This window comes from Crotalus tigris, unplaced genomic scaffold (genome assembly GCF_016545835.1).
Source record: "Crotalus tigris isolate CLP2741 ecotype Arizona unplaced genomic scaffold, ASM1654583v1 scf7180000024439.5362192, whole genome shotgun sequence".
In the NCBI taxonomy this organism is placed as follows: Eukaryota; Metazoa; Chordata; class Lepidosauria; order Squamata; family Viperidae; genus Crotalus; species Crotalus tigris.
In genome coordinates, this window is record NW_024100609.1 from 4,101,354 (window position 1) to 4,127,825 (window position 26,472).

At 39.3% G+C, this 26,472-nt stretch overlaps 1 protein-coding gene across 1 annotated transcript in view; it reads right to left on the minus strand.

Annotated features, from left to right (window-relative positions):
* Window positions 1-444: 444 nt before the first annotated feature.
* NOL10 (nucleolar protein 10) overlaps window positions 445-26,472 on the minus strand; it is a 38,357-nt gene continuing 12,329 nt past the window's right edge. The window contains exons 10-21 of the mRNA XM_039331872.1: window positions 26,300-26,378; window positions 25,099-25,248; window positions 20,839-20,905; window positions 18,291-18,343; window positions 10,463-10,589; window positions 9,551-9,630; window positions 9,147-9,245; window positions 7,637-7,726; window positions 5,391-5,564; window positions 3,102-3,349; window positions 2,458-2,560; window positions 445-1,153 (exon numbers count right to left, since the gene is read on the minus strand). Of these exons, the coding sequence (XP_039187806.1) occupies window positions 1,034-1,153; window positions 2,458-2,560; window positions 3,102-3,349; window positions 5,391-5,564; window positions 7,637-7,726; window positions 9,147-9,245; window positions 9,551-9,630; window positions 10,463-10,589; window positions 18,291-18,343; window positions 20,839-20,905; window positions 25,099-25,248; window positions 26,300-26,378 (1,390 nt within the window). The 3' untranslated portion in view covers window positions 445-1,033. The remainder of the gene's footprint in view (window positions 1,154-2,457; window positions 2,561-3,101; window positions 3,350-5,390; window positions 5,565-7,636; window positions 7,727-9,146; window positions 9,246-9,550; window positions 9,631-10,462; window positions 10,590-18,290; window positions 18,344-20,838; window positions 20,906-25,098; window positions 25,249-26,299; window positions 26,379-26,472) is intronic.

Below are 26,472 nucleotides of genomic sequence, written 5' to 3' on the forward strand. Positions count from 1 at the left end.
TTTTCCCTTCCTAGCTTTTCTACATTTTTTTCTCAAGCTAATCACTTTTATTATACTCTAAAGAAAATGATGGAAGGAGTGTTTATTCTGAGAAATATATATCTCTTCTATCTTATCTGTTGATAAGATAGGAAGTGGGGATAATAGTCAATTAAATTTTTCCATCTAAAGTAGAAGTTATTTTAAAAGAATTCATAAAACTTTGGTGCTCACACATAGAAACATGAACCCAGCACCTGAGTAAACTGACACTTGGCTATTTAGAAACTGCTGAAATGAAATTCACATTAAATATATCGTTCATATTGACAGACTGTAGGCTCAGTCTAACCCTAACCTTAACCCTAACCCAGTGTTTGTCAATAGTGAAAATAAAAAGTTACAGTAGGCGAAATATATGTAAAATCAGAGCAGACATGAAACCAGTACCCAATGTAGGAAAGATTTCTTTTCAGGTTCTGTTTAATAAAATTGACATCCATGGAATTGCATACAAATCTCCCATACACTGATTTAAACTTAGCTCCTCTTCAGGAACACAAACAGATTACTATCACCAAGGAGAGCTCCAAAGTAAATCCTTCCTTTTGTTTTGCTAGAATAAAAGCCCATTTTAACCTCATCAGTTGGGAAGAAGGGAAGCAAATGTTATCTTAACTGCTTGGTTGTCCGAATATGCAGTATATCAACAGGGCTGTGTACTATTGTTCATATGCCATAAAAATATAGCAAGGTTTCCCGATTCTTAAGAAGTAGAGCCATTTGAAGTACCACAATATTATTCGTATTTATTCACGTTCACATAGAATGTACACCTATCAGCCACCACACACAAGGTTATACAATAACCAACTGCTGTCTCTTCAGAAACATTACAGTAACACGTCCGGGGCAAACAGGAGATCCACTATGCTTCCCCACAACATAATTGGGCTATGGACTGTTTTCCTCTGTCAAAGTGGAGAACAATCCACTATTAAAAAAACAAACTTCTGGGTCCCCAAAAGAAAAAAAAAAAAGCCGAACTGCTCCATCAATGGAAGCGTCGCCTGTTTCCCTGTTTACTTCTGAGATGGCCAGCGGACCGGCGGACTTTTCTCCTCTCTTCATGATGGAGTTTCTCTGCTTCCTGCTGCTTTTTATGGTGCTCGGACTGCAAACAAATTACAAAAATCACTTAAAGGCAACCTCATAATTTATATATCCAACGGAGTTCATTTGAATAGATTATCTCTTAGTGGAGGGAAGAGACAAAGTGTCGCCCTTCTCCTTCCATTTGTATCTTTTCCCTTCTCCATCTTCACTTATGGGTTGGGAGACAAACAGGGAAAAGGGAGAGAAACCAAAAGCTTTGGGGGGTGGGAATGTGATCATTAAATTTGCAAGTAGCTTCATAGTCCCATAAAAGAGATAAGAAGAAACAGTGTGAACATGCCAAAATAAAAAAATAAAATAAAACTTAATGAAAAGTTTATTAAGAAACATAAACAAGTAGATAACTGGTTTTTTTTTTTAAAAAAATCTGCTTATAGTGTTAAGAGTTCACAGTTAAGTTTAGATGCTAAAATTATAATGGTTTGGTCCACTGTGGGGGGAAAAAGCCCCCAGAGTTGCTTTGTTCTAGATTTCCAGGCAGAAATACAAGTGTGGCTGGAGGGGGAAATGTGAAAAATCTCAAGGAAAATGTGAAAAACATCTCCTCTTCCACTCTCTCGGAACTGACAAAAACCTTAAAGATGTCTACAATTGCAACTTAGGCTGTAGGCTGAAAATTCCTATGTTAGCTATACCAAAATACTTTATAGAAGATAGTTAATTCACCGAGCCATCTGGATACAATTAAGAGAAGCAAAATTTGTCTTTTTGATGTAGTACTTTAAAGCCTCTTTTCAGTTTATTTCAAACAAATCTACTTTTTTTTTACAGTTATGTAGTATAAATTATGGCCTGGTTTCTAAGAAACTGGTAGCAGTTTCCTATTCCCACTTCCGGTCATCTTGCCTATATGTTTTTTGTGAATGTGGGATGACACCTGAAAAAAATGATCAAAGCAAAGATGGCGAGCGGGGCTGCTAGGAAATTGGGGGGGGGCCTACAGGTAATGTGTGTGGAGGGTGAGGATGGTGGTGGTGTGAATATGAAAGAAATTAAGATCTATCCCATTTCTGCTTTGGCTAGACTTCTGCAGAAGTCAAGTCAATACCCAGCAGAAGCATAATGCTATATGGATCTAGCTGTCACAACACAATCAGACAAAGATTTAGCACCCCTCTCAAAGCTAGTGGCAGCAAATTAAAATATGCAAAGTGAAAAGGGAGAGGCAAGTCTGCCGAGTTGGCCCAAGAATAGACCATTCCGCTCTAGAAACAGTAATCCACCCGCAGTCTCATCCGAAGGACAACTTAGTACTTCTACTGCATTGGTCTTGACGGTTTTAAATTTAGGATTGATGCTTACCTTTTTTAATTTAAAAGTAACCTGCTTACTTCCTACAGTGGTATCGTGTACACTAAGTGCGCCTACTCTCTCTTCAAGTTGCAAGCGATCGCCGAGTGACTTTCTGCAAACGAAAATGAGAGGATGAACTCAGCATCTACTTTCATGGTCAGCATATCATCTCCCGTATAGTTAACTGTCTGTGCTTTCAGAGCAAATGGAACAGAAATTCACCACAAAAATGAGGAAAGGAGGGAGGGAGGAACCAAGCTAATTAAAGTATCTTAAGACCACTTATAATGATCTTTACATTAGGATAGGCCAGTGGGCTGATTGGCTAGGAGACTATGGATCCTATAACATATCAGCCTAAGACCATATCCGGATTTAAGGGCCCACGACACTGGCACAATGACGCCACATAGGCCTTGTGCCTCCCTATGCACAGCCCATCAACATTTCTAAGGAGTCAATGGAGTTTCTAGTTGCACCTCTTTTAATTGGTGTGCAAATGAATGATGAATTGAGAGAAACCTCTTCACTACATCTGTGCTATAAAATCAACTGCCTTTAGCAGAAATCTGAAATCAACAGTACATCTTAATCATGAGCAATGAAAAAAAAAGCAGACAAATCACTGGAATGGAATAAAATTGCAGTCTTACTTCTTTAACGTTTGCTTTTTGGCAGTGTCTTGGAAACTTCTAAATTCTTCCCCAGCTTTAATCTCAAAAAACTTTGGTTCCAGGACTGTTTTCTGATCCTCCTTGAACCTTTCCTGCCGTTTTACTTTTTCCTCTTGGCGTAGAAGTCTGCGCTGTTTCCTGACCTCTTCAACCCATCCTTTTTCATCATCTGAAGACTCCGAAGTTTCTGCATCACTTGGTTTTCCTTCTGGCTCTTCCTCTTCTTCCTGAAGACAAAAATAGTCAGTTTAAAAAAAAAAAAAGAATTAACATTCCTTAAATGAACCATTTACCTAATTAGGAGTACGTGACGCCTTACAGATGCACTGTTTGGAAAGGACGTTAACCCAAGATTGGGCAAGACATTTTCAACAGAATGCCTTTATTGCTAATTACCATCACCAATGATCTACAATTCTACCTGAGCTGCTGAAAGATTAAAGCACCCCTCACCCAAAAGGACAAAACATATCCAATATAAATTAGATTTAATATTCCTATTGCTGAAAGGAGAAAAAAAAAGGATCCAAGACTGCTAGGAAGCAAAGTGTGTGCTACATAGGGCCTCCAACTGCTCAACTTAAGAAGCAAACATCTGAAATTAGGAACCAATCTATCAAGAAGTAGCAGAAGGGAAAATAAAAGAGACCCGTTCCTTGATTTTATAATAATTCAACAAAACAACAACAACCCTTTCCAAAGATAAAACAGTGGCAAGAGAAGACCAACATAAAAAGCTGCATTCTTAAAAAATACAGAAGTATGCGAGAGTTGGGAATATAATGATATAATGGGAGGGAAAATAATTCCACAGCATATGTGCTATCAGTAACCCTTTCTTCACAGTATCTCCCAGGATCAATCTGCAAAATTGTGGCACAGAGAACATGGTCTCATCCAAAGACTGCAGGTGCCTGATGTATCTAGAGATGATTTTAAAATAGCCTGCTATGGTACTGAACTTGTGGCAAAGTGCCAGCTAATGCCGATCTTTTAGCAGAGGGGTGACTGGTTCATGTTGAGGCACTCTAGTTAGTAACCTAGGCGTTGAATTCTGCACCAATGGTACTTTCTGGACTACTCACAAGGGTATGCCACAAAAAGCAGTTATAGTAGACCATTCTTGAGGTTGCCTATGCAATGAATTACTGTAATTAGGCAATTCTTCCCAAGGGCTGAGCAGAACTAATCTACCAGTTTAAATTCATAATATGCTTCCTAGCTATGAAGGTAGCCATCGGTAGATCCAGAAACAATCCTAAATTGCATATTTGTTCCTTTGTGGGAAACCAGTCCAATCTAGAACAGGTAGATCCCCTACTTTCTATACCAGGGGTAGGCAACCTTGGCTCTTTTCTGACTCGTGGACTTCAACTCCCAGAATTCCTGAGCCAGCATGGCTCAGCTTGGAAACCTCTCCCTTTCCCCTCAGCATGGCTGGCTCAGGAATTCTGGGAGTTGAAGTCCACGAGTCATAAAAGAGCCAAGGTTGCCTACCCCTGTTTTATACAAATTATAATTACCTTATCCATCTCATCTTTCCTATTACCATCTCCTATTGGTATCTTATAATTTATCAATTTGTTGTTCATATGTACACCGAGAGCTTATGAACAGCAGACAAATTGCTTATGGTTCCAATCACACTTGGCCAATAAAAAATATTCTATCTATGAAGCTGACACTCCTAATGCTTTAAACTTATTCTGCAACAATATTTTCACTCCTGGTAAGATTTTTAAGACCATCACCTACTTGGATATGACCAGAGTGCATGCTGCATTCCCATTTGGTCCAAACTGTCCACATTTGTCAAGCTTTTGTGCTCAAAGAACAAATACCGCATAAAGGGGGAAAGCCATTCGTCGTGTTTTATTAGCTAGCCATGTATGCCTGTGCACAAGTAAGAACTGGATGTCTAATGCAAAAGGAACAACACAATTATCTTAAATCTTGCTAGGGCTTCTTAGCACACATTAACTAAACCAAGGGTAGTCAACCTTGGCTCTTTTATGATGCATGGACTTCAATTCCCAGAATTCCCAAGCTGGCTCAGGAATTCTGGGAATTGAAGTCCACGCGTCATAAAAGAGCCAAGGTTGACTACCTCTGAACTAAACGAATGGTGGGGATAGAAAGGTTGAGAAAATATGATTATATTGAATCCTCCTGGGATCCTTCTCAAACAGTAGAGGGGAAATTACATCTCATTTTTTTTATAAATAGCTATTGGAGAACACTAGAAAGTCTCAAATTCTCAGATTTTACCTCTCCCAAGGCTTCATGGTATTCTAACTCCTTTAACTTCTTCTTCCTTTTCTCACTCATTTTAGAAACAAGTGGATTCAGCAGCCTAAACTCTTCACTCTTCTCATCCACCTGGAAATCAGGATCCTCAAACATGATTTTGAAGCGGTCATCACTAAGGATGCTAGGCATTTTCTGGAAGAAAAATGAAAATGGAAGTTGAGAAATAGTTCCCTCGCTTAAAGTTTTCCAAATATATCTGCTAAATGCATTTAAATCTCCAAAGACCTTTTGCAAAGCAAGAAGAAGCTTTGTAAAATAAAATTGATATTTTTTTTCCTCCGATGAGCTATCTATCTTTATTATTTATTTAACATCAAGCTTAAACCAACTTTTTCTTTTAAGAGTTTGCTTGGGGGACTATAATTTCCTCCTCATATATTCTCCATTCGAGGAGTTTTTATGTTTAGTTTGTTTTCTACTGTCAGTTGTTTTGAGTGCCATTTGTGGTGGAAAGGAAGGTTGTAAGTTAAACAAAGTAAAACAAATGCAACAGCAGGTTTGTGGAGGAAGAAGGAAACTGCCAGGCAGAATGTTTTATGTGTTTTCTTCCAAATTCTTTACCGGTCCTTGAAATGTCCACATTACTTACCTAATATTATGCTGACTTAGACTTATTTATCTTACTTTAGTTTATTTTTATTTCATTCGTTTTACTTATTTTACTGATTTTCCTATACCTATTTGTACTTATGCATAATTCAAAATAAAGATTATTTTAAGATCACGGTGACAGAAGCGATGGGGGATTGCTGCATTAAATGTATGAGTGATAGTCCTCAACAGAATCCTTTGTGGATGGAATAAATGGAATTTTTCTGTAATAACTCCCATTGTTTGGAGAACATCTTTCTGAGGAGATTCGCGCATCCCTTACTGAAAATTGGCTATAAAGAAATAGCTGGTATTTGGTATGTAAGTGAGGGTCTTCTAATATCATAAGGTGTCACGCTTTTAATTTCATACAGTGATTTTCTTGATAGCGTGATTTTATTGCTAGCTTTTGAAAAAATAGCATGCATTCATACATCAGTTGTGTCTTGTTGAATTACTCTCAATAGCCCCTGTCAACTTGACCAGGGTTGAGATCCCCACCTTTACCTTAGGTAGTTTTTTTTTTTAGAAAATCTGAAGCCCAGCCTATATTGGTCAAGGTACTTGGGATTTAAGCAGGGTTAGTATGGCAATGTCTCGCTTACAAATTAAAAGGCAGTTTCACCTTTAAAGTGAACTCTAATTTTAATTAAGATTGCAATGTTCTGACATAGCTATTTAATCACTACTTGCATTTTAGGAGTTAGAAAAAGGTCACTTGAGCCTGGCTGCTGGAAAAATACTAGCACCTGGGAACTAGTCTTGTCCAACAACTTGTTTGGACAGCTGGCTAGAAAGGAAAATTCTCTGAGTCACTAAAATTGCTCTAAAATATGCATTCAGTTTAACTCTAAAATATGCATTACGTTTTGTGATCTAACAGGAATCAGAAGTTGCTGGGATAAAATAAAATATATAAATATAAAATATTTATATAAAATAAAAACAACTTAAACGTAAAGCCGAATTTAAAATGCCAAGAGGCAGGAGCACAGTGTTCCGATCAAATAACTGTATCACCCCGTTTATTGTGTAGATGAGTAACTTTTAGTTCATATTACTTAAAATACTTTACATTATCCTTAGTATTACTATTAATATTACTTTACTATTACTACATCACTATTAATTTCAACATAACCTTTCTATACAGGGATGTGCCTAGTGCAGGGGTAGGCAACCTCGGCTCTTTTATGACTCATGGACTTCAACTCCCAGAATTCCCTGAGTCAGCTTTGAAGTTGAAGTCCACGAGTCATAAAAGCCAAGGTTGCCGACCCCTGGCCTAGTGCACTCTCATTTCTGATTGTGTTTTGATTAACAGAATTCACCTCAGCAAGTAAAGCTCTTTTAGCTCAGTCATCTGAGTACCATTTCCTGTCATGCTCTCCAAGGATTAGGATGATATCAGTCTTAGCCCTGTCATCAGAGGTCCAATAACTGGAGATGATAGGATAAGTCGAAATAGGACTTTCAAAGTTTCTGATCCCTCATGAACTTAATACCCCTCCATCACCCCACACGTATCCAGATATAGGCATCTTTGAAACAGCACCACTGGTCAATTTCACTTCATATAACTAATATAATAGGAACAAGGAAAGGCGACCCACCTTCTGTTTCTTCTTTCGAGCATTTTGTAGCTCCTCTTCTCCCTCCTCAATCAACTTCAGTGCAAGTTCTTTATTAACTCTGGGAAGTTTCTAGCGAATAAAACAAGCATGGATCTCTTTTAGTGTGGCACCTGGCACCTTCAATGTATTTGCTGATTAAATATATGAATCACCGTACAGACAATAATGGTGTATAGGCTATATAATGATTTGGAATATGTCAAATTATGTATTAAGTGAAAAAACAGGCTCTAGTTACATCTACCCAGATTTCTTGGATAATTTGAGAAATCCCAAATTATTTAGAAGGTGCTCATACGAGGGATTTCAGTAGAAAACATCAAGAACTTGGATCTTTCTGAGATAGCCAAGGACTTCTGATTTTACCAGTGGCTTAAGAAAGAAGAGGATCATACTTATTTTCACCACAGAGCAGTGCATGCTTTGGAAATGAGTTAAAAAAAAATGGTTTCAGACTTTGTCACTGGTTCTGGGGATTCCACTTTTAAAAATTAAGAAGACTCTTAAGGAAACTCAAAGGGCAAACTTGATGGACCACTGGGTGTTTTTCTGCCACCAGGTTTCTATATCTCTCTGTTTCTTTAAGCAGCAGCACCACCACCTTTTTTTTTCAGATTCACAAAGAAGCCTGAAAAATGTTGGGATCCCTCCTCCGTGATGCAAAGTGACCCCTAAGCACTATGCCAGCGATGGCAAACCTTTTAGAGACCGAGTGCCCAAACTGCAACCCAAAACCAACTTATGCATTGTCGGGGGCCGGGTGGGTGTGGCCAATTGGCTGGGCATGGCCCACTGGCTGGGCGTGGCTGCAGTGGTAACAGCAGACTGGGTGGGACTAAAAAGTTCAATCAATCAATTCCAACTTTGCAAGATCTTTTTTTTTCCTGTGAGAAGTTGAAATTGACTGATTAAAACTTTTTTGTTTTTGCACACGGCGGCGGAGGCCTAAAGCAAAAAGGTTTTATAAAACCCAGCTGAAGGCTTAGGACTGGGGTGACAGCGCGCGTGTCCACAGACAGGGCTCTGCATGCCACCTCTGGCACCCATGCCATAGGTTCGCCACCACTGCGCTATGCCATTCATATTACAACCGCTGGCATTTTGCCAGACTAGCACAAAGTAAAATTCAGGTTGCTGACTTATCACCTGGTTCAAATGTCATTTCTCATCGGGAAAACCCAATCTACGTAGGGGCTACATAATTCCTTCCATCAAGAATGGTATTTTTTAGAATCCTGAAAAGCGGGAAGGAGAATATGGATTCCTGCTGATAGTTAAGCCAACGCCAGTAGTGCCCTTTGAGAGCTCACTACTTACCCCAGCAAGGTCAAAAACAAAGAAAAACTCTGTAGCAGGTGACATGGTGCTCCTTTCCTTTCAGGAGTAACAACTCTCAAACACTCCAAATATACTGTTTATTTCTAGGATTCTCTCTTTCATTCTCTCTCTTTGATAAACTTATCCTGAATGAGCCAAGCTTCTTCTTTACCTTTAGCTGCACTCTTTGCGCACGTGTTTCTTCTATCTTCTGCCTAATTTTCTCCCTTCTGTATTCCTCGTAGGCAAAAGGATTTACCATCATTTTAACCTGCAAGCACAAAGCAATCAGGGAGAAAGAGGGAGAAACCGTAAATCATGGCATAATGATTCTTCCATTTGATTTAACACTCTTATTTGCTGGATTTATATTCAGGGTTGCTAGCAAGAATGAGAATAAATCTAAAAATCGAGCTATGTACTAATTAAACGTTGCTGAAAGATGGCAATAAAATGAAACTCACAGCAGCCAACTGAATAAAAGTCATCTCATTCATTCAACCAAAAGTCTGCCTGAAAAAAAGGTGCTCTATAAGGAAGGGAGCTAGCTTGACTACTTTGGGCAAACCCACATACCTTATGGTACAATCGTATGTCCATGAAAAAGCCATGCATGTATGCCCGAAGAAGGGGTGATCCAATAAGATGAGAAAGCCCTGGAGACAAAAATGGAGGTTGGGGGGGGGGGGACAGGACAGAGAGAGGGAGATACATATATTGAACCTGACTTTAATATAACACACATTTTAGAAAATAAATTTCAGAGTATCCATGACACACACAAAAAAAGTAATCTTGTGGTGCCAACATTATTATAGACTTTTGATTCCAGGTCACCATCACAGATTCCCTGCAAAATCTAAGATAACCACTTTATGTTACTTAGCTATAAATCTTTTAAAAATGACAGTTTTAAGTACTCCTAAAGTTTTAAATGCAAGGGACAAGTGGATTTGAAAAAAAATCATATTAGATTTAATGTAAATGTTATACCCTTTTAAAGTTTATTTTTTTAATGTAATGCTTAACTGGCTTCTCCTAGGTAAAATATATTTATATAGAGTTTTAACAGTTTATTACTAAATTAAACAAGTTTAATTTTCCTCAATTACTAATAAAGAATTGAGTCTCAAGCAGCTTTTAAATTATTCCTGCAAAAATGGTAGTTACATTTGTATTTCTTTTGCATAATACCGTCAGGTACCAAAATTGTACCTTATTCGTGATTTGAATCAGCTAATATAAGCCATTCTTTCAACTCAGATCAAGGTACAAATCAAAGTTCTCAATTTGGACTAGGAAAATAAGGAAATCAAAACAGGAGTCTTCTACCAAAGACCCGGTAGTGACAGGAATGCAAATACATTTCATCTTGAAGGACTGTATGTTGTAATCACTAAGATACATAAAGGTATAAGTAAATCTGAGGTCATACTCTAAGGAAAGAGGCAAGCCAAAAAAATCACATCTACAGCAGTAATACTTTACCAAGATTGTCAAGATCTTTTCTTGTTACAAATTTATAGTCATCATAAACTGTTGTCTCTGGGTTCTCCTCCAGCTCTTCTGTCAGATTATCAAGAAAGGAGCACCACTTTGGAGCAGGACCTAAAACCTACAGATATATTCAAGTCAGATGTGAAGGCAAATTATTTCGGTGAAAACCCAATGACCCAATAGGTCTGAAAATGATTGTTTCCCTTTCCTCCCAATGAGGGTGGCTTATCCCTTTTCCACTGTTGATAACAATCTCTCTTCTGCTACTTGGTTCACACCCAGCGAACCAACATTAACTGAGTAAACTTCAATATATACACAGCATTATCAAGGTGCATGTTGAAAGCTCGCTCTTTCTCCAGAGCAGAGGGGAAAAGAAATAATGGCACCTACAGAATGGAACTTTAATGCCCCGCTTCCTTTTCAAATCAATCAGTGACAATAATACAGGGAGAAGATAAACAAGACATTTCAAAAGAGAACAGCTGCAATCTAAGCAACCTGGATTTCCCTACTCCAGAGCAAAATATATTTGGGGGATGCTGAGCCTATGTGCTCTTCGTATAACGATTAATGTCACTGTAACTGAGACCATGTCAGCCTTATCTACCATTTACACAGCTCAAGGATGAGAAAAATATTTGTACAGATCAATAAAAACTGCCAGTGCCAATTATCTAAATATGCATTCACTGCCAGCATACTTCAAGTACTTCTTTGGAATTGTTACTATGACCTTAATTTTTCAATACACACATGAAAAGTTGTTTGTGAGGAGGGGGGGGAGTCTACAAATTATTAATGATAAAGTTCTACATAACTGTGAATAAACGAAGGCTCAGTACAGAAACATTCAACCTGTGTTGTCAAATGTCTTGGAGTGGCACATGGCAGTTGCTTTAGCAAGAGACCTCAGTACGGAAGCATACATTTTCCTGATAAAAACAGCTGAAGATTTGGGTTCCAATAAACATGTTATTTCATATTACTATTAACTGTGATCTCCCATCTATTTTTTTTTCTATCCTTCCACATTTCAAGGCTCTGACCTGAAAAGTGTAATTATAATTTTCCTCAAAACACCCAGAGAAAACATTCTTTCCAAATTAGTCATTAAATCCTCATCTTGTAGTTGAGCTTGTGCAAACTACTGACAGCTTCCCCATTAACCTACTTTCTGGTTTATTGAGAATAAGGCTGTTAATTTACTTCACTTTCCTTTCAGTGTAATGATGCCATGCTTTGTCACAGGCGTCCTTTTCTTTCCCACAAGATACACCCAAGGATGATCACTGCTGCCATTCCTTTTTCTCCTCTGCTCTGGACAAACACAACCCTAGCAGTCTCTTAGGTTCCCTTCCCCTGTTCCTCCCCTATTGCTCCTGAGTGCTTTCCCTGTCGGTGCTGTCAAAACAAGCATACCTGCTTTCGCCACCTTTTCCTTCAAACCAATCTTCCCCCAAAATACACAAGGTCACATTTCCCCAACCTTAATTATACCATCATCTATTCTTTCTTCACTTAGGGCTGCCTAACCATGGGAAAGGAGTTCATGCAGGATCAACCTGACTGAAGATTTCAGTATTTCCAGGTAAAGTTCATCCTCACGTGTTAGTTTTCTACCCCTTCTATTTACAAGCACAGACAGGAAGCAGATGGTTACTATTTATCTACAGGCACTAATCTGAGCCACTGGAACAGCTTCGGGTAAGCAATTCTGTGAAAAACCACATCTGAGAAGGAAAGCTTTTAAACTCCCCTCCACCGGAAGCATGCGCATTGAAAGACAAGCCACCCTGAATAATATTCATTTATGGCCATTACACTGACAGAGCAAACCTCCAACCTGCTGCCCGGGAACCATTTCCTTTTTTCTCTTCCTCTCCTCTGAGAAATCAGAAGCAAAGGAAGGAAGAGCAACTGGATTTGAAAGAGCTGAAGGAATGTATAGAGCAGTGATGGCGAACCTTTTAGAGACCGAGTGCCCAAAAACCGCCCCTCCGCCTCCCACCCTGCCTGTTCCGACCCCGCCACCTGCCCTGCCTGCCCACAGGACTATGCACCGCCTCCATGGCCCGCTGCAGATCACCCAGGCAGCCCTGCAGCGCCATAGCAGCCACGCCCTCCGCCCACACCCCACAGCATCATCTGCATGCTATGGGTCGTGAGGGCAGAGTCTTGTCCCTGTTGCCTGGCTATGTCCTTGGCTGCGCTACTCCGTGCAGGCCGCGCCCAGGGGTGACTCTCCTCCAGGGGGGCTGCTGGTGAGGAGGGGGACGCAGGGGAGGTGGGGCTGGGGTGACGGCATGTGTGCCCACAGAGAGGGGTCCGAGTGCCGCCTCTGGCACGTGTGCCATAGGTTCACCACCACTGATATAGAGTTTCAGCACCAGGGACTTGTCAAGCAGGGGTAAGAAAATCTGTTTCAATTAAAGTGCTCAGTTCTACACAACTAGTAAAGGACCTCTCTTCCCCTGTCTGATTGACCTCCCTCTTCAGTCTCCGTTTTTGCTTCTGTATTCTTTTCTTCAAAAAGAAAGTTAAGGGAAGGGAGGAAAACAAAAGAAAAATAAAGTTTTTGCTTTGCTTTTCAGTCGCCAGAGGCCTGGGGATGAATCCACTGCTGGCCTTCACACCCCACCAAGTGGAATATCATAACAGCTTTCTCCAATCAGGTGGTCACAGTGTGCTGGGAGTTGCACTGCAACACACTGGGAAGGCTGTACTAAATATCCAACAGGAAGTCAGTGGGCCATAATGAAACTCTGCCTAGAACTGTGTTATGGAGACGATGAGCATAATCTTAAAAATACTGAATCCTATGGATCTTCCCATGGACAAGCAGTTTTTTTTTTCCTCCGTGGGTGTCCCGCTGGAAGACGCTGTCCAAACAAAGTATAATGGGCATTATTATATTTCTGTGCTAATGTTATGCATTTAGCAGCCTAGGGAATTCTAACATTATTATCAATCCAGACCAATTCAGCATTATGCTTTATGCGTCATCCTTCAAGATCCCACAATCTCGCTTTGATTTCTTTCCTCTCAATCACTGTTGATCACTATGTGGATTAGGGATATATTTGCTTAGTCTTGTGAGCCAGTTGCTCCAAGGAGGAGAACCCATGAGAACTCCAAACAACAAGAAAGCTCTGACAGAGATGATTTTCACTCCTTTCCTTCTTGCTGTGCTGTTTTTTTTTTATTATTATTTCTCTCCCCTTTAGGTGGCCAAAGGCAGGCTTGTGTCTCTTTGAGCAGCCCTAGTGCAAGATCAGGCTCATCTCTTATTCTGAAGTTTGTTCATTTCTAGGCCAGATATTTAATATAGGATGTGTCATCTATATTATAAGAGGGAACAAATGGCAGTGTTATTCAAACATGCAGTGGTGAAAGAAATCACATGAAAATTTAGAACATTCATAATCTTGCAATGCTGTGACCTACAATGTGATGTGAGTTTCATCTAAACCTCATTAAATGATCAAGAGAATCTGGTTAAATAAACAACAAAAGAAGGCAATGTCAAGATTTTTTACTGAACACACTCTGCCAACATTCACCGCCTTTGTTGGGAAAAAAAAACCCACTCGTGCCACCTCTTTTGACAGCGGTAACTTCAGTCTAATGTCTTCTGCATCTATTAATCAATCCTTAACATCAGCTTGAAGGTATTTTGACTTCTTTATAGAAACTGCTTCAACTCACTTCAGATTATGACACATTTCAGCTGGATTCAGGGCAGGACTCTGATTTAATCATTCAAAACACTAGCTCCATTTACCCCAGGCATGCTGGCTGAGGAATTCTGGGAGTTGAAGTCCACAAGTCATAAAAAGGCCAAGTTTGAAGACTCCTGATTTACCCCATTGAGAGGACCATCCTAGGGCTTCATGTACATTCCAACTAAGGAATTCAATATCAGTCAGTACGATCAAATAAGGCAGTGGTTCTCAACCTTTCTAATGCCGCGACCCCATAATACAGTTCCCCATGTTGTGGTGACCCCCAACCACTTATACATCACCGGGTGCCAGGGGCATGGCCAAAGAAAAGGGGGAAAAAATGGCGGACATCCTTGTTTGGCGACCCCCATGAAATGGTCGTTCGACTCCAAATGGGGTCCCGACCCACAGGTTGAGAATCACTGAAATAAGGGATGACGGAGTATACTGTTTGGGCTGGTTTTTTAAAGCAGAATTTTTCTATTAATTGAATTTAGATGAAGTGGGCCAGAGTACTGTTGGACTACAGACAAATCTAAAGATTCAAACACTTTCTGGTACTACTCCAAAATCATCCTGCTATACATTTCTCCACAATAATCAATTGCCACAGAACAGAGATGCAGGTCAATAGAAGCTAATTAGGATAGAGGAGGCAATCAGGATTGTTTCCAGAACAAGAACAGAACAGCCAAACAAAGTACATGTTGCCTTGCCATCTTCTGGCCAAATGAAATCTTGTATAAGTAGACTCAACAGTGCTCTTCATTATTTGACAAGCATATTAATCCATCAATATGGGGAAAGCATCTTCTTCTAGTTTTACAAGCTTTGAAAGGATGCATTATATTGAAGGAGCATGCCAGTTTTTCCCCTAAAAGTTTGAATGCAAAAGCAGTTGCCTATAATTTCCAAATATTCCCCCAAATCCTTCCTGTACCTAAGTCTACAATTACTTTGTAAAGTAGCAGAAAGGCCACTGTTTAAATCAGGGATCTTCAAACTTGGCCCTTTTATGACTTGTGGCTTTCAACTCCCAGAATTCCTCAGCCAGCGTGCCTAGCTGAGGAATTCTGGGAGTTGAAGTCCACAAGGCATAAAAGGGCCAAGTTTGAAGACCCCTGGTTTAAATGGTCTTCTGGCCAAACAATATGTCACTAAATTAGATTTCATATTCGTAATAGAAAGGAGCTGTCATGAAAGCTTCCTTTGGTTATACATCAATTAATATCTGCCCTTCTCACTAGGTATAACTACCCAATGACTTTTATAGCTTTCAAAATGTAGAGGTGGAGGTATAATTCCATCAGCTTGAGGACTTTCCATGACATAGTGAGGACCATACTCCATAGTGGATAGTGTCAGGATGTCTTGTAATGCTCATGGTACCTATAGGACTTTAAATCTTCCCAACTACACACACACACACACACACACACACACACACACACACACACCAAAGGGGAGGGGGGAATTGGCTTGAATTTTTTTGGGTTTTCCCGGCTCCAGGGCCATAACATGGTCGCTGCAAGCCACAACTAGTTTTTTTGCTCTCCTGTTCCAATACAGCTAATCCTGACCTGAGGGATTCTATTTAAACCCAATGTGACGGGAATCCCAAAGCCGCATTGGTTAACTTCTAAAGGCAGTGTCTGTTTTTATATCTCTGAAGAGCTTCCTAATTCTATTTCAGGATAAAAATTCACATTTTAAAATAAGGATGTTACAACAGATGGGACATAATTAAAAACTGAATGGGTATTTTTTTAAATGAAAGAACGGAAAACACGTATCAAGCCAAGTTTTGGTATGAACGTTCTTGTATTATTAATGATGTATACTTATTTCCACATGGGCATTTTCCAATATTCATCTGCTAAAGCTGTATCTATTAATATAAACATCTCACCTTCTTCACGCCCAGTTCCCAACCTATTCAGTGGTGTGTCATATTTAGGAAGTAAATCAATAAATAATCATATGGCTCCTATTTCTACACCCCCCCTCAACATTTTGAATTGTCTGTGCAAAATCCGAGATCTCTCAATAGAAATCCCAAAAGTGGGCGGGGTGTGGTTCATAACTCCCCCGCTTCCTTCCCTAAAGCCTTCACTCCTGGTGTGGTTCTCCTGCCCCCACCTATCACTCTCTATTTTCCCCATAACCATTTCCCCTTTGGAAGGGTGGGGTCCTGGCACCTTTTGTGCTGAAGGCCACATGCAGCCCTCAATAGCCTTGATACCTATCTCTAGACTCCCAACCCATCTTGCCAATTAACATTAATGTTCTATGTGTCAGAGGTGGGGAAATTCATAATTCAATGAAGAATAATCATATTAACCGGTCAGTATAATTTTGTAAAATTATTCAATTCAATCACACTTTTATATTTCCCTCACTCTTTTTTGCTTTAGTCCTGCCTACATTGTGAAGTGCAGCCCACAACATGCTACCTAAAGCATTTCCCTGCATAGAACATTTTGGGCTCTGAGAAATGTCCCCTCCCATCCAGACCCACCTTGGTCCATAGTCTACCACCATCCTTTAACTGAAGTATCTCTCTTTCACATCTGCTTATCCAGCTGCTTATCAGGACCGCAGGGTCTCCTCCCACACCCGACACAGCGGTCCAAATGTGTTAAAAGATTCTACAGGATGGCCACAAAATTACTTCCTGAGAGTCACACACTGGATGGCTTCCGCACCTATGCCCACACACGCGCATTTCCTTTGAGGCAACATGTTATGATGGGAAGTAGAGGATTTCCTTTGTTGTGAATAAGCCCAACCTGCTACTTTTTAGATTGAAAGTACTTATCCAAAAACAGATAGGAAGCCCACATTTCCTGTTTTGTGGAGACTCAACAATTGTCTGGCAGATTATACTCAAAAATATTGGCAGATGAACCGCAAGTATTTCGCCACATTACCATAAGAAGACCCAGGAAAGAGAAGGTACACTTTCTAGGGAAATAAGTTAATGCTGGGTGTGAAATGCACAAGTAAAGCAACATGTTTCTTTCCAATCTATTTTCTATTTTATTTAGTGCTATGTTTACAGTTGTAACACCATTTATTGGTGAAAAAAGTTGATATCCAATGATCAGCTATTTTACATTTCACTGTGACTGCATAAGACAGAAAAAGTCTCATTAACCAAGCTTTGTCCACAGTGGAAATCAAGGGGAAATTATCAGTTAACTTCAAATGACTATAGACATTTTTAAATAAGTTTATTGCTTTATCATAGACAATAAAATAAAACAAACAAACAAAATGAAACAAAACAAAAACATACATTTGACCCTAACCAGAACAAAAAAGAAAAGAAAAAAAATAGTGTACAAAAACGGAGGAAAAAGTGGTCAATTAAATTTAACATTTAACGTGTAGCATCCACCCTGGCTGACTGTAGCAATTTTTGTACATAGGCTGAGCTATAAAAAAAACCTTGATTCTAATCAAAGGTGCAAGACTAGAGGGCAACAGCAGAAAATTGAAACACAGAATTCTCCTTTACAGCATCATTACCTTCTTGCTCCTTCAAAAACATGTTTTATTTATTATTTGTATTTATTATTAACTCTTTTTACAGGTCCACAATCCTTTGGCAATATTTTCCAGACATTCTGGAGGAGACTGATCTGAGTTATCACGCTAATATCTAGGGACGATATTAGATCCTAGCCACATACTATTTATGAAAAAGCCATGTAGTCAAACAATGTATTAATGGGAACAAATTGCCTCTAATCAATCTCCCAATCTAACTGCAACTCTGGGATCTTCTAGTGATCTCCCATTGCAATACAAATGAAATACCACCTTGCTTAGGTTGGCCAATGGAGGTACTGCCATCATGAAAAGACAATTTCAGTGAAATAAAATAAACTGTAATTTCAGTGGGACAAGAATAAAAAGCACGCATGAAGTACTACTGCTGTTTCTTTTTCAACATCAGTGTAACTCATATACTCAAATATGTATATAATCCTTGTAATTGAATGCCAACTTTAAATACAAAGAGTACAGATCTATTCTATCATGCCCAGAGACAAAACAGCAAAGCTCACTTAACAACTCATATTACTTACAGGAATGTAGTAGATGTTCATTTTAGGGGTTTCATTGGCTGTGAACAGCATTCCTGTGGATCAAAAAAATTAAGATTGTTGGTCTCAAATGCAGAACTTTTCCTCCATTTTAAACTTTGAGGAGATTGAACTAACTAAGATTATTAGTGGGAGTAAAGCTGAAATACCATACAATCCAAAGTCATTTTTTAAAAATAATTAACAGGTCCACTGATATAGCAGCAACTCTACCTCAGACAGAAGAATGTTTAACCCAAAGCAACCAGAAGTAACCACCTTTTCTCCCATCTTTCAACATATACCTTGCATTCAATCAAGTACACTTACAGATTAATTAAGAGAAAAACATAAATCAGTCCAATACTGATATTTGACAAAGTAGAAATTGTTTTTCTTCTATAATATTGATAGCATTGGAGCAGGGGGCAGTATCTTGTTTATCTTTAATTGTCAACAAGACCATTATTTTTATCTGGGATATTATACCGAGAACCAGATTCTAACAACCAAGAAACTTAGAATAAATCTGGATTTTTGAATGTTGCATTATCCCGTATAGTTGACTTCTAACAATAATAAGAGATATGTTCTAATTAATATCTATACCTTAATCCTTGAACACGGGGGACAAAAGTGCCATTTTACAGCCAGATGGGATTAATTCAATCTTTGCAGATTTTTTTTTTTAAATTCAACATTTACTTCCACAATTTACCCTCCTTACTCCTGGACAAGAAAGTTAATAATATAAAACAAGAATACTAATCAAACTACAGCGATCACAAAGACTTTTTAAGCATGACCATCCATAATAACTTCCATACACTGCAGTAAAGATGCAAGCAGTAAAAATCCACAGCTTCCTGTAAGCACTCTAATTAAACTCTGCCAATCCCATCAAATGGTATCAGCTTCCTGCAGAGTTACAGATTTAGAGTGACAATCTGCAGGATCCTAGCTCATGTGAAAATCAACATGTACACAACTGTGTGCAGCTTCCAGCAGGAAGCCAAGATTGTCTGAGTGACTTTGGGGGAAGGGAGAGGTAGGGCTTAACTATAGCACAAGGACTCCAAGTTTCAGAACATATGAATTGGAGCTCAAGGGATACCCTATTTCAGTGGTGGCGAACCTATGGCATGGGTGCCAGAGGCGGCACCCAAAGCCCTCTCTGTGGGCACGCGCACCGTTGCCCCAGTCCTAGGCCTTCAGCTGGGTTTTATAAAACCTTTTCGCTTTAGACATCCGTCGCCGTGTGCAAGAAAAAAAAAGGCTCATTCAATCAATCACTCTATTTCAACTTCTCGTGGGAAAAAAAAGATCTTGAAAAGTTGAAATTGATTGATTGAACTTTTTAGTCCCACCCAGTCTGCCATTATTACCGCAGCCATGCCCACCCAATGGGCCACACCCACCCGGCACTCAACGATGCATAAGTGGGTTTTGGGTTGTAGTTTGGGCACTCGATCTCTAAAAGGTTCGTCATCACTGCCCTATTTAAAGCAGGTAGGTCTTGTATTTTAATTTCCCATTCAAAAAATAACAGGCATCCAATAAAGATGGTTCCCCCCCCCTTCGACACCAAAAAGAATATAATGGGCTCCTTGATTAATTCAGTAGGAAGAATCTCTACTATTCCCCACTCCAATATAAACTTAAATTCAGAACAATTCATTAACCAGGGAAAAATGTGTATTCATGCTGTGGAGGGACCTTTTCTATATGCCTGTGGAAGAATACTTCCAGAGAAGCACTAATAAGGACATGATATTATAAAACAATTCTCCAGTTAGGTGCCCATTGAGCTGCAAGTTACACATTCTCAAAGTGGTACTTGTAATAAATCAGGAAAGCATCAGACTCAAACATTGGGGGGGGGGGAGAATCCTGACTACTTTGAATAATCTCATTAGTAAAAGACAATGTACGGAGACACTGTTAAGACATCATAGACACCTGACAGTGAAATTTTGTAATGGGAGAATAAAATGATCCAATTCTAACATGATGATATTTTCAATGAGAGATGAAGATTTTGGAATTTAGAAATGAACTGATTAAAAACCTCTATGAAGAATAATGATAAAGTATATGTCTACCTTTACATCTCAAACTCATCACCCCTTGAATGGGACAGGTTTTTAGGAAATCACAACCAGTTCTCTATCCAATCATCATGAAGGATTCAGTATACAGTACAGCCCACTGCTTTTCACTCTTCGCATCTATAAGATATGTGGACTTCAATTTCCAGAATTCTTCAGCCAGCACAGCTGGCTCAGGAATTCTGAGAGTTGAAATTCATATATTTTAAAATTGCTAAGGTGAAAAATATTTTCGCCCGTAAGAGCAAAAATGCTCCATTGCTGTTTAAAATTATTAATAATTCTGAAATGGTCAATAGATGATTCATTAAATACTATCAAAGGAAAAATGAAAAGGGTCACCTCCTTCCAAATACTCAAGAAATTATCTAACATTGGGCAGTCAGGAAAGCTATGAGTCAATCTGTATGACCAGAAAATTCAGATATTGTTTCGTACTTTACCTGAATTGGGGTACAGGCAAACATCATTAATATTATGTTCAGGTTCTATGGACGTGAATATTTTCCCCTGAAAAATGAAGTCACACAGTTCTTAATGAAAGCATACAAAGGAAGTAAGGAATTTCATATTATAGAAAGAGGAGTCTTTGGGCAATGAGATGGATAGCATTTAAATTCAATAAATAAATTCTTTAGACAATAACTCATTATCTGCCAAAATATTGTTATTGTCTTCATATTGCTAATATTAATTTGGAAGTGTGTGCAGTTAAATAGAACAATTTCATTACTATTTCAGAAAGGAATTGGTTCAAAGTCTTCAATTTTGCTATGTTATGTGGAGCCTGATTTTTATAGCTGTTGCACTCTGAAATTTTAGTACTTTTTAAGAGTGTAAAATTATCTATCTATCTATCTATCTATCTATCCATCCATCCATCCATCCATCCATCTACTATTGTTACCTAAACCATACAAAGAATATCTAGCAGCAAATTTCCATGTCCAAATTACATTTCTTTTAATAAACAACATGCACCAAATCATAAGACTATCCATATTGTCAAATGGCACAGTCCAGTCTAAATCTATTGATTTAAGTGGCTGTCAAGTTTATCAAAATTTCTTCTTCAGAAAAAGAAAGGATTTCTTAGCTCTGGCTAGACTAGACTCATCTTTATTGCCAACAAGCTCTTCTCCATAGCACATAGCTCTTCACTTCCACAATGTGTCCTCTAGTATTTCCAGTTCAGTAGATAAACCATAACTGAGGCACAAGGTGATTGTAGCAAGCTCCATATTCTATCATTTGAAGGCAGATTCTGTAGCCATTTTAAGCACCCCACATTCCTTGGCAGCCAATCCCACCTACTCCCAAAGTATTTAGAAGAGGACAATCAGACAATTGTATTGCTAGGTATGAAGAAAGCAAATTACTCTTCTGGTATTTTTCTGCTGTCTGGAGTCCCCCCCCCCCCCAAAAAAAAATTGGCAAGCAAATTTTGAGGACACAGATGTTGAAGATTTTAACACAACAAACATACCGGCAAGGCTCATATACTGGAGATGTTTTCCTTGAGTAAGTGTCAATTAAACAAAGTACTACAAGCAAACCTCTGCCAACCCAGAATTCCTATCTGTCTGCTGGATCAGCCATTGCTTTACACTTTTCATCCAACGTGCATGAACATACGTTTTTCTGGGCCTTCAAAGTAAGTATTTTCTCCCTTTCCGTGGGAAGTATGTGGATTTTCCGTTCCGCTGTAATATTTTCCACAACCTATTTCAATGTTTTCATGTAGAGGAAAAAGATGTTTGGCCAGAGCCAGATTTAATTTAGAAGTGAGTGTTATGTATAGGAAGGTATGAAAGAGGAAAGAAGACCTACTGCTTTGAAGAGAGCAATTTATTGTATTAATGACCGCAAGATGTTTGAGGAAGCCCCAGCCCCTTTCCTCTCTCCCATAAAAACAACCCCCCCGAGACAAGTGAAATGTTAAATTCCTTTTGTTCCACAACATGCTGGGATCAAAATACTGGGAAAATATTATGCAAAATCATGGTTGTAGCAGAAGAGGTTTGTGGTATGCCGGGAAAAAGGTGAGAAGTCCACCTTTTTGGTTCTTACACAGAAGCTCCCTTTGTTTGGATATGTATTCCTAAACTGGTAGCCTTCATATATGGGCTTCGTTTATTGGTATCAATCAAATTTATACCTCAGTGTAGTCACAGGAATCTTGGCAGCTCACAAAATATACAATATAAATGTACAATATAAAAACATACCACATAAAATAATTCAAACTCAGAGATAACATATCAGATCAGCAAACCCTTCAAGAAAAAAAACAGACTTCAGCTTTTTTCAGAAGGCAGACAGTGTCAGAAATAGAGAAAATTCCAATGGAAGGGCTAGTCCAGGGATAGGCAACCTTGGCTCTTTTATGACTCGTGGACTTCAACTCCCAGAATTCCTAAGCCAGCAAAGATAAGTGTGGTACGGCTTCACCTTGAGCTTTGCTTCAAAAAGGCCCTATTTAACTCCTGAAGCAAATCATCCTTTCAAGGATTTACATAGCCCTAGTGCAGGGGTAGGCAACCTTGGCTCTTTTATGACTCGTGGACTTCAACTCCCAGAATTTCTGAGCCATGTATATAGCTGGCTCAGGAATTCTGGGAGTTGAAGTCCACGAGTCATAAAAGAGCCAAGGTTGCCTACCCCTGGGCTAGTCCTATCTCCCTGAAAAACAATGCTTCCAGACTCTGGACCCCCTTGATTTCTAAGTATGAGAAACAATCAGCTGCTTCTCCCAGCATAATCAAAGAGGCCAGGCCAACTCTAGTGAGGAGATGCAATCCTCTAAGCAACCTAGCAACGTGCCATAATTATAAGTTGAAACCAGCATCTTAAATTGCACCCAGACTTCAGTCAGCTATCGGCATGGCCCCCCGTTAGGAATTCTGGAGCTGGTGGACATCTGGAAAGTGAAATAGCTGTACTAGAACAAAGGCCAGATGTGTGGAGATTAGCCTATGAAGGTGCCATGGTATAGACCAGTGTTTCTCAACCTTGACAATTTTAAGGCATGTGGACTTCAACTCCCAGAATTCCACAGCCAGCAATGCTGGCTGTGGAATTCTGGGAGTTGAAGTCCACATGCCTTAAAATTGTCAAGGTTGAGAAACACTGGTATAGACTTAAGAGTGGCCACTCTTAGGGGAAAAGGTAACCATCCTAAACTTAGTTTTTACTGAATCCAGGATGAGTCAGCTAAATAAACAAAGGATGCGAATAGTCGTGACTCCAAGTCTGACACTGAAATAGGATTTATTTTTTTTCCCCTTGTGAATTCCTCCCTTCACTTGTTTCTTTAATAGTTTCATTTTGCCTCTAGGTACAATACTCTTCCTTTCCCTCCCTGTTTAATTCTGGGACCTCACCCACGTCTGCTGCTTTCTTAATAATTAAGAAAAAGATTTTCCTCCAACCTCAACTTTGAAACCAAAGGATGAGATACTTTCCAGCTCCAGGCAAAGCGGAAACATAAAGCTGCTTCCTATCCTACCACCTTCCAATTACACACAACCAGAGGTGATTTTGAAGTAGATCTATTAGATCTGTTTTGTAATAAGGAGACTCCTCGTTTGGAGACTCCTCACTGAGTTCTCTATAATCCCATACGGTAATTTTGCTGTAGATACAGTTTAAAAGTCCTTGGGGTGTGTGTGTGTGTGTGTTGTATAGTTACCAGTCAAGAATGGCTGCTTAAATCATTATGATTCTACTCCCCAAATCAGAAAAGGCTTGGAAAGTGGACAATGACCAAAAGTGAATCTGTATAGCAAAAAGTTGAGAATTCATTTCAATTTTGATATTCAAAATTCTTGGGCATTGAAATCATTAATTCCAATTGTATCTTTTACACCTTGGCTTCAGTTGGTGAATTTTAGACTTGACATCAATAAACAGATTCTGCAAGTCTGATATCTGTCTAGCTCTCTTCTGTCTTAAGACTTTATTAAGCCCACAATTCAAAATTAAATGCACTTTAATCTTGTGCATAAGCACATAGACTAAAATGCAAAGGTGAAACATGAAGGGAGCCAATGTACAATTTTGTGGTGGCCATCTATGCTGAAAGGCATTCAGTCTTAGCTCCACAAGGCCGTCTAGAAACAGCGAGGAACCAGCCCCTGCCGTGCCGGCCCCACCCCCTGGGTGCATGCTGGGGAGGTATCACTCTTTGTGAGGAATGAAGAAATGGACCACGCCTTGGCGCTTACCTCGGTCCCACCCCCTTCTGCCAGAAACCCTCAGATCTGTCCCACTCTTGCCCAGGCCCCCACAGGCACTCTTGACGCGAACGATGTAAGCTGGCCATGCTCACCCAGTAGGCCACACCCACTCCATCCACGCCCACCCAGTAGGCTGCACCCACACTGGCCACACTCCCCCGCCCCCCCCTCAAGGGCAACCGCAATGCTGATGCAGCCCTCAATGAAATTGAGTTTGACACCCCTGCCGTAGGACTTTCAGTTTTTACAAAATCCAAGACATGCAAACACCTTTTATAGAAGAATTGGAGCACTTCTACTTAACTAAACAGAGTTACCATTATGATTTATCTGCATACTAAATATAAATAAAACACTATTTTTATTTCGAATGGGGCACCGAAAGTAAACATGCTATTTATGATTTAGTTATAACAGCAGAAAGTAGATGGTGTTCAGACAGAAAACAAGAATCAATATCCTTACCGTGTCCTGGTTCCATAGTTTTATAATTCGTGAATCAGCAGAAATAATCAGATCCAATGCATTGTGGAACTGGATTGATTTGACTGGTAGACCGTATTGGTGATCCTTCATTATTAATGGATTACTTGACCGAAGATCATAAAGTAAGACCTGGTGCCCAGAAACAATAGGTCAAATTTGGTGGTCAGGTATTACTTAATACAGGTACAAACCTAAGATAACATTTATATTTTGAAATTGAGAATAATAAAAGAGATATTTTGGGTTATTGAATATTCTGTAAATCCACCACAGGGACTTTTAAGTAACAAAATCTCTTAGACTAATTCATAGTATTGGTCTGCAAATCAAGCAGCATTAAGCATTATTTTATTTAGAATAACTATTACATACTTTTATCAAAACGCTTTGGAACGGACTAGCTCAACCCTCATCCATTGTACACTTGACAAATCTCTATTTATATGTTGCAAAATACAGGTCACAGTGTATCATCCAACCATCAGTTTGGCTGGCCTACAGTAATCTCATTACATTCAAGAACAGTGTTTTATTTACCCTTTAAAACTTTAGAGGAGCTATCACAATATTCTCTGGGTATGAATTATACTAATAATTAAAACTAGATTTCCATTCAGTCTGGTTTTGTTTGGTTGGCTGAAGTTTTTTTTTATACAAAAAAAACCACCAGAAGCTCTCATCAATAACCCAACTTAACACGCAACACATCAACTAACCCTTTTGAAGAATCCACAAGTGTCTTTAGACTAGAATTAAGCAATCCGAATTACAATATTCCAGCACCATATTCCCTTCACAAGCTCGCCTTATTGAATTAACTTTCATTCATTCATTCATTCGTTCGTTCGTTCATTCATTCATCCAGTCAGTCAGTCAGTCAGTCAACCAATTTATATGCCACCCATCTCACTCTGCAAAGTAAGTCTGGGTGACTTACAATTAAAATAATAAATATTAAAATATTAGAAACATTAGGTACAAAGCTAAGAAACAAAAGGACTTCTTAGTCAATCAACCACCCCCAACACAGAGCACCTCTGTCAGAACCCCAAGCCACCAAATCCAGGTTTTAATGTCCTTCCAGAAGGCCAAAAGGGCGGGGGCAACCTGGCCTCAGTCAGCAAAAAGTTTACTTCAAAGCCCTTGAGGAGTGCTGTAAGAAGGTGTACACATAGCATACCTGCCCTGTAGATGTTCCAACAGCCATCTTCAAGCTTCCATCAAACTTCAGGGCGGAAACAGCGGGCAGGCCACCTACCCTGGGAAAATTCAAATACACTTCATTCAGATGCAGTAAAGGTCATCATAATCTGGACCCAGACTTAACACCCCAAATCTGAATCTGACAGCATA